Source organism: Choloepus didactylus (assembly GCF_015220235.1).
Source record: "Choloepus didactylus isolate mChoDid1 chromosome 25 unlocalized genomic scaffold, mChoDid1.pri SUPER_25_unloc1, whole genome shotgun sequence".
NCBI lineage: Eukaryota > Metazoa > Chordata > Mammalia > Pilosa > Megalonychidae > Choloepus > Choloepus didactylus.
In genome coordinates, this window is record NW_023637606.1 from 5,101,736 (window position 1) to 5,110,292 (window position 8,557).

The window sequence follows — 8,557 nt, forward strand, 5'->3', positions numbered from 1 at the left end:
TGACCATCTCGGGCTTGCCTTTTTTTTCTCTTGCTAACTAAAGGAATCCTAACACTCACCTCTAAAACCATCAACCCTTCTAACTATTGACAAACGACATCTCAGCAACACAAGAAAAAATTTATATTTCTTGCATTCTAAAACAGCCCTTGCAAATGTCATTTCTAGACAGAAGGAGTGTTATAAGAACCTAGATTTAGATTATACTAATCTGTTTTAGGAAAGCGACATTAACCTCCAGAGAGATTCTGATTGCTTGTTCTGGTGGTTACTTATAAGTCTGCATCTGAAGGGTGAGGGTGTTTCATTGCTTTTCTTAAGCCAGAAGCACTTTTCTCTTTTCCCACATATGTGGAGGTAAAAACCACCTACTGCTCTGCTGAGTTTCCTTGTTCACAAAGCATTTAGGAACCTGCCCCATTCCTTGAACACTTCCTCTTTCCTTCCTCTGCAAACCCATGCAAGGGCACTCCTTGGGCCCTGGAGAGTGTGGGCACGAGGCAGACCCAGCCCCGGCCACCTAAACAGTGTGCTAGCAGCTCAGGCTGCAGATCCAGGCAAACCTGGGGAGGGGGGGGGCTTTGTCTCCCTGAGCCTCAGTTTCCCCCCTCCCATGCCCCCCACCCCTGGCAGCTGTGGCAAGGTTGTAACTGGCTGCAGGAACAAGCTGCATGAGCAGACCAAGGATGGCACTGGGGAGGTCTGCTTTTGGGGCCGACACGTCTTCATGGGCTACTTGGAAAGAGAAGATGCAACCAGAGAAGCCATCGATGAAGAGGGCTGGCTGCACTCGGGGGACCTCGGCCGCGTGGACAGCCAGGGTTTCCTCTACATCACCGGCCGCATCAAAGGTAGCCAGGCTGGGGCTCCCTGGGGGTGCGGGGCTTCCTGCAAGCATGTGCACCCCTAACATTTGTGCACACCTGCCCACACGGAGGTCCCCGGTCTGCACATCCTCATCTTCCCTGATGAAAAGAGTCACCCAGCATACACATGTGCTGTCTCATGCACATGCAGAGTCACGTACACGGGAATTGGCAAGCAGCAAGGTGACATTGGGTTGTGGTCTGGAGATTGCATGGGAGTTGCTGACGGAGAGCCCCTGACCCAGCTGCAGATGGGAATCCCCCACTTTGCATCTTGGGGTTGCATAGGTTAGTTCCATACTGCTATGGTTGAACTCCCAGCTGAGCCCAGCTTTATTCCAGAAATCCTCATCACTGCTGGTGGAGAGAACGTCCCCCCAGTCCCCATCGAGGACTTGGTGAAGGAGAAGCTTCCCATCGTTAGTCATGCCATGCTGGTGGGAGACAAGGCGAAATTTCTGAGCATGCTGCTGACATTGAAGGTAGTAGGGTTTGCAGGGAGGGCGTGCCCATGGGTTCGAGACTCCCTTCCTTGGTGTTTAGAGCCTGGAGGGCAGGATGGGGAGTGTGCCTTGGCATTGGGTGATAGAAGGTCTCCTTGGGCAGTGCCTGACGGACCCGACAAGTGGGGAGCCGCTGGACAAACTGACGTTGGAGGCTGCCAGCTTCTGCCAGAAGCTGGGCAGCCAGGCGGCCACCGTGAGTGACATCGTGGGACCGCAGGACCCCTTGGTGTTCGCAGCCATTCAGAGGGGCATCGATGCTGTGAATCGGGAAGCCACTTCCAATGCCCAGAAGATTCAGAAGTGGGCCATTTTGGAGAAGGACTTCTCCATCGCTGGCGGAGAGCTCGGTGAATGCCCTGGGGGGGGGCTGGTGGCCTTGGCACTTGACCCACCCCCTCTCTAGCATAGTGCCCTGCTCTGTGGGTCAGAGGGTTGGTGGGACCAACCAGAGGACCCCAGATTCCTCACAGTGACTCTGACTGCTCTCTCTTCTGATTTCTCTTTTCACCCACTTTATCCCCTCCACACTGGGCATCTTGAGGCTCCTCCAATGCTTCAGACCTGGAACAGCCACAGGGACTTTGCATATGCTGTTCCCTCCGCCTGGAACACCCTTCCCTCTAGTTGGCTCTTGAACCTAGTGTCCAGGTCTCACCCTAAAAGCCAGCCCCTCAGAGCAGCCTTCCCTGACCATCCCGGCTAATGTAGCTCACCACCACCCTTATTATTCGCCTGTCTTCTTTCCTCCTTAACCCAATATAATCTGAAGTCATTCTGTGTATTAGTTTATCTTTGTCTGTCTCCCCCAAGAGGGTCAGGCTCACTCTAGGGTGGGGGGCTTTAAGACCCCCACCCACCTCGGATTCTATTGCTGTCCCTTTGCCACTTGCTCTCGGCGCTCAGCTGTTATTTGACAGCGTGGATTTAAAGGGAGTTGGAGTGAGGGAAGTCTGCCTCTTGGAGGATCCTGGGTTCAAATCCTGCCCCTTCTGTTGGAGAAGTGACCGGTCCCTCTGAGCCTCAGCTGTTCGTCAATACGTTGAAAACCCAGCCTCATGGGTTGTTGAGGACACTTTCTGAGTGATCCCAGAGAGACTGGTCCTCTCGGAGCCCCGTTTCCTTGCCTGTAAAGTAGGAGGCGGGGGATGTGCTGAAGTCCTGCCTCTGTTGGGGCATGGTCCATATCAGGAAAGAGACCCTGGTGCTCTGGTTGCCAGCTCACCTCGAGGATGAGGTGGAGGTTCTGTTATCTCAGACACTGGCGGTGAAAGTGGTGGCGTCCCCAGGCCAGCCTCGCCCCAACCCCTGGACCTTGTCGCCTGCAGTGCACAGAGAGTGTGGGGTTTTATCTCATCTCCACAACTGAACGGGGTTCTCCTTTCTTGATAGGTCCAACGTCAAAACTTAAGAGATATTTCGTAACCCAAAAATACAAGGCAGAAATTGACAACTTCTACAACTGACTTCTTCAGCGGAGCTGCTCTCGGCTGCCCTGACGGTGAGATTCAGTTGCTCAGCCCTGCTGGGCTGTGTGGGGAAGGAGCTCAGCAGAGTCTCCTCCATGGAGCAGGCGGGTGTTTGGCGGGGACTTTGGAGGCCACACACATATGCATGGACTCACACACATGCACAGATTTGCATGCACACATAAATGCACATGTGTGCACACATACATGCACACACTGTCTTGCACACATTCACATACACCAACACATGCAAACACATGCACATTCACATACACGCACACACATACACAGGCATACATGCATATGAGCATGCATGCACGTGTACACATGTGTGCACATATATGCATGCACAGATGCATGGACACATGCATACGCACTGCACACATATGCACCCACATGTAATAGACACAGATGCACGTGTACACATACATGAGCACATGCAGCCATGTGCATATGCAGACACATGGACACACATGCATACAGTGCACACCCACACATAGACACATATGCACACACATGCACGTGTTTGTGTACTCACTCAAACACACATGCACAGACATGCACACATGTGTGCACATGTGCACACACATACATCCATGCACAGGCACACATACACATGTGCATGTGTGCGTACACATGTATGTGCACATATGCATATACATGCATTGAAGATTCATGGACACATGCATACATGCTGTACACATATGCACATGTGCACACCCACACATACAGAGTAGACACATGCACACATGCATGTACACCCATATGCATGTGTGTGCATACATAGGCATACACATATATGCACACATGTGCACATATATGCATGCACAGATGCATGGACACATGCATACACACTGCACACACATGCACCCACATGTATGTAATGGACACAAATGCACATGTACACATGCATGCACACATACATGAACACATGCAGTCATATGCATATGCAGACATATGGACACATTTGCATACAGTGCACACTCACACATAGACACATATGCACACACATGCACATGTGTGTGTATACTCACTCAAACACATGCACAGATACGCATACATGTGTGCACACATACATTCATGCACAGGCACACATGCACACATACACGTGTGCATGTGCGCACACACATGTATGTGCATATATGCATATACACGCTGTACACATATGCACACGTGCACTCCCACACATACAGAGTAGACACGTGCATGCACACATGTGCACACACATGTACACAGATACACACACGTATATACGTATGCATGCACATTCAGCTGCAGTGGGTTCTGGGTAGCATCGCTTCCGGCATGCTCTCTCTACGAGGGTCCTCCTGGGCCATGTGGGCTCCTTTGCAATTGCTCGATGTTGTTAGCTGCACTTCCTGCTTTTTCAGCTGGCCTCAAAGCAGTAGAGATGCAATCTTCCCATTCGGGACCAGAGTTTTTGGTTAAACACCCAAATGCTTTTTTGTGGCTTGGTTAGAGAAGGCCTTTTGTTGTGTGTGTGTGTGGAGGAGTGGGATTCTACTTGCCAGGAGCCAAGGAGAATGAGGAGGGTTTGGCTGGACCCTTAAACTCTCCCCATCCACCCTCTCTCCTCTTCCCCCAGGCAATGTCCATGGGGGTTTGCAAGACACCATGAGGCGCCGATAGGTTTTTTAGGAATCCAGTTAGATGCATGGTGCAGGCAGAGTGGAATGCAGCTTCCGTTGTCCCAAGCGACTGCATGATCTTTCTCTTCTGATTCCACAGCCAGTCCCTCCTGTCCTGTTTCTCTCCCTCGTTGTCAACTGGTTTAACTCCTGCACACCTCCATTTGTCAATGGCTGGTGCGTGATCCCAGCAGTTCAACACATCCCCTCCATCAACCACAAGAAACTCCACACATCTTTTGCATGGTTTCTGGTTTCTCTCTGCAGCTGAGCGGGAGAGCATTTGACATTGGTGTGGGGGGTATGGATGTGGGGGTGCAGGGGGACCCCTTCCCACCCCTGCATTGTCCAATATGGTAGCTGCTGCCCACTGTGGCTGCCGGGCCCTCGACATGTGGCTGGTCTGAGTCGAGATGTGCTGTGAGTGAAAAACACATGCTTATGCACGAGAAAGAGCAATAAAACATCTCATTCGTATTTATCACCCAGATGACATGTTGAAATGATCATTTTCAGACATAATGAGTTAAATAAAATATATTGTTAAAATTAATTTCAATGAATCCTTTTCACTTTTTTTTTTTAATGTGGCTTCTAGAAAAATTTAAACTGCCTAGATGGCCCAAATGCTATTTCTATGGGACATCACTACTCTAAAGCTCACTGTGAAGGGGTTCATTGGAGTGAGGACCCATTTATAAATATAAATGATCAGTTCGTTTTTAGTGAATATTTTCATCTTAGGGTGACTGTGGGATCTTGGAAAGTGAATACACATATTGCAAGGATTCACACGTGACAATTTGTGTTTCTCCTCTCTCGCTCCAGCCTCAAACAGGAAGATCCCATATCATGTGATGTGATTGAAGTTTTTGGCCAGAGGTTCTTCTTCTGGTTTCTAAGAAGCCACGCTGCCTGTAGTCTGTCTCTTGATCATCCGTCCATCAAAAAAGGGTTCCTGGAAGTTTCTGCCCTGCTGTTCAAAACGACAGGCTCATCGTAGATCTTTGAGTTCATATAAACCAACAAGCCATTGATCCCAGGGAAGCTTATTGGGAAGTCTGTGATGGACCACCAGTTTTAGAAGCAACATCTGACCTTCGTGGTTCCAAATGGAATTTTTTTCTTCTCCCTAGAAAGCTGAATGAGCCAGAAAGAAAAGCCTTTGCAAGTTTGAAGAAGTGGGTCCCCCAAACCCACTCGCCCACCGGGAAGAAACTTGGAAGCCCCTCCAATAAGTTCTGATAATAAAGAACTCCAGTATCCCATGTCCCAATTTTTGGCCAGGAGAGAGCATTTGGTCCTTTGTCAGGTGCAGTGGTGAGAGACTCAGACTTGGAAAGCAGTTCTGGGTCCAGATTCTGACTTTCTGTGTGTGATTTCAACTTTCTGAGGCGTAGCGGAGGTTTTTGGTCTGTATAAACAGAATTCATGTTACAGGGGAGCTTTAAGAGTTGCTGAGATAACATACGGGGCACAGTGTCTGACCCCCGAAAGCCCTCTGTTCCATTGAGGCATCTTGTCTAAGTTTGCCTGAGCTGCTATGACAAATACTGCACAGTGAGTTGACTTCAATAATAAACATTTGTTGGGCTCACAGTTAGTGACTAGAAGTTCAAAATCTTTGTCATACTTTCTTCCAGAGAATGTGGCTTTCTGGTGCTGACCTACCACAATCCTTGGGGATTCCTAAATATATAAATTACATATTTAAATTATAAAATTACTGTATTACTTTATGATATAAAATATTTTATTAATCTAACATTTTTTCATTTTTCATTAAAATGTTTCCATTAAAATTTATTTTATGAATTTAAATTTTTCCAAAATTTACTTTATAATGATAAAAGTTTCCATCAAAATTTATTTTATAGATTTAAACTTTTCAATCAAAATTTATTTTATAAATTGAAACTTTTCAATTAAAATTTTCTTATAAATTTAAACTTTTCCATCAAAATTTACCTTATGAATTTAAACTTTTTCTGTTGAAATGTGTTTATAATATAAAATTACTATAAATTATAATATAAAATTATAACAATATAAATTGTATATATTTGGATTATACATTTATAAAGCCATTCTTAAAATCAATGCAATGCACATAAGGCTGATGTCATTTTTGATGGCTGTCCACGTCTATTTGGTGTTTTTTAAAAAAAATATATGAGTATATACGTATATATGTGTGTATGTATGTGTTACCATAGAAAAAATAAATATGCATATGCATATGCATTAAGGAGGTGTTCTAGTTTGCTAATGCTGCTGCAATGCAAAACACCAGAGATGGATTGGCTTTTATGAAGGGGGTTTATTTGGTTACATAGTTACAGTCTCAAGGCCATAAAGTGTCCAAGGTAACACATCAACAATCGGGTTCCTTCACTGGAGGATGGCCAATGGTGTCCGGAAAACCTCTGTTAGCTGGGAAGGCACGTGGCTGGCATCTGCTCCAAGTTCTGGTTTCAAAATGGCTTTCTCCCAGGACGTTCCTCTCTAGGCCACAGCTCTACTTCAAAATGTCACTCTCAGTTGCTCTTGGGGCATTTGTCATTGCGGTCGCGGTTACTGCTTCTAGGGGGAGGGGCGGCCGGTAGCTGAGCCCTCAGCTCTCGGGGCTGCTTAAAGGGTACCGGCGGCGGGGGCTCTTTCCCGGAGGCGAGGGCGAGGCGGAGGACTTGGCCGGGTCCTCGGCGAGAGGCGTGCAAGGTGTGGAGGGCGGCGATAAGGACAAGACACTCTTCATCCAGTAGGAGTATGCGCCAAAGAGATTTATTCAGGGGTGATTACAGGTTATATAGGCTGGTAAGAAGGGCAGGGCTGGAAAGGAGGTGAAGCAGCCTTAAATGGCAATACTGAAGGGATAGGGGCTAGGATTGGTTCTGAGAGAACGCCGGAGCCGTTGCAGCGGGCGGGAGTTGTTCTGGCCACGGTGCATGCGCGCTGGTGGTGGCAGGAGTTGCCTTGGCACAGGGGAGTGTGCGGGCAAGATAAGGAAGTGAGGAAAGGGCGGTTGGGAGAAAGGCGGTTTCTTCCGGCAAGCCTCCCCTGCCCGTGACATTTTGGGTGAGGAAAAGGGAGCTGCCTTGACCTCGCTCCCCAGGCTCGGGGGGGCTGCAGAGGGCACTCACGCCCGTACCTACTACCCTCCCCAGGGGGTGATCAGGTCCCCTGGCCCAGGCCTGGCAAGCCGAGGTACAAGCTCAGTCACCCGCAATTCCCCTTTCTTTTCTAATTAGAGGAAGAGGCTTACCGGAGAGGCCCGCTAAGGGTGAGGGAAGGTGGAGGTCAGGGAAGGGAAAAAAGGGGTTGACGGTGGCTCAGCGAGGCTGGAGCTCAGTGTTGGTGTGGTGCCCGGGCGCTTGACAATGGCTTCGTTGTAGCGGGCTGGACGAAGGTGAGGGGTTTAAAGTTCAGGGGTTCAGAGAAGCTGGAACTCGAGGCGAGAGCGATGTTCAGGTGATTGAGAAGGGCCTCGCGGATGGCGAGTCGACCGGTGGCGTTGAGGTCGCGGAGGGTTGGCTGTCATCTTGGAGTGGGGGGCGTCAGAGGTGGCGAGTCGCTGATACTGGATTTGCACGAACGAGGAAAAAATGGCATCCGTTTGTTTTCTTACAAGCTGGACAATTTTGCGAATGAGGCAGGGTCCTAAGATGAGAGCTAGAATAATTATTAATAAGGGGCCAAGAAAAGGAAGGATGTATGGGAGGATGGGAGTGAAAAAACTGGACCAATAACTGGTGGCTTCACGATCTCTTTTACGCTTTTCCAGTCCTTCTTGGACCCTTTTCAGGCTGTCCTCGACGAGACCTGTGGAATTGGCATAAACACAGCACTCTTCTCCTAGGGCGGCGCAGAGGCCTCCCTCTTTGAGGAGGAGAAGGTCAAGACCTCGGCGGTTTTGGAGCACTACCTTAGAGAGGGAATTGACAGAATTTTTTAGATGGTAAATAGCGTTTTGTAAGTGATGAATGTCTTCGTCAACAGCCGCCCTGAGGTGAGTTAGGGCGGAGCCTTGACTGGCTAGTGCAGCGATTCCGGTGCCAGTGCCGGCAAGACCT

The 8,557-nt window shown here is 48.7% G+C and overlaps 1 protein-coding gene across 3 annotated transcripts in view; it reads left to right on the plus strand.

The window, feature by feature from the left end:
• The window catches only part of ACSBG2 (acyl-CoA synthetase bubblegum family member 2), a 79,842-nt gene extending 73,549 nt beyond the window's left edge, over positions 1–6,293 (plus strand). For 2 of the 3 annotated variants that reach the window (XM_037823953.1, XM_037823955.1), the window contains exons 12-16: positions 634–851; positions 1,209–1,348; positions 1,473–1,719; positions 2,762–2,870; positions 5,316–6,293. In XM_037823953.1, coding sequence (XP_037679881.1) covers positions 634–851; positions 1,209–1,348; positions 1,473–1,719; positions 2,762–2,835 — 679 coding nt within the window. In that variant the 3' untranslated portion in view covers positions 2,836–2,870; positions 5,316–6,293. The remainder of the gene's footprint in view (positions 1–633; positions 852–1,208; positions 1,349–1,472; positions 1,720–2,761; positions 2,871–5,315) is intronic. The other variant, XM_037823954.1, reaches the window with a different exon arrangement.
• The last annotated feature ends 2,264 nt before the right edge of the window (positions 6,294–8,557 follow it).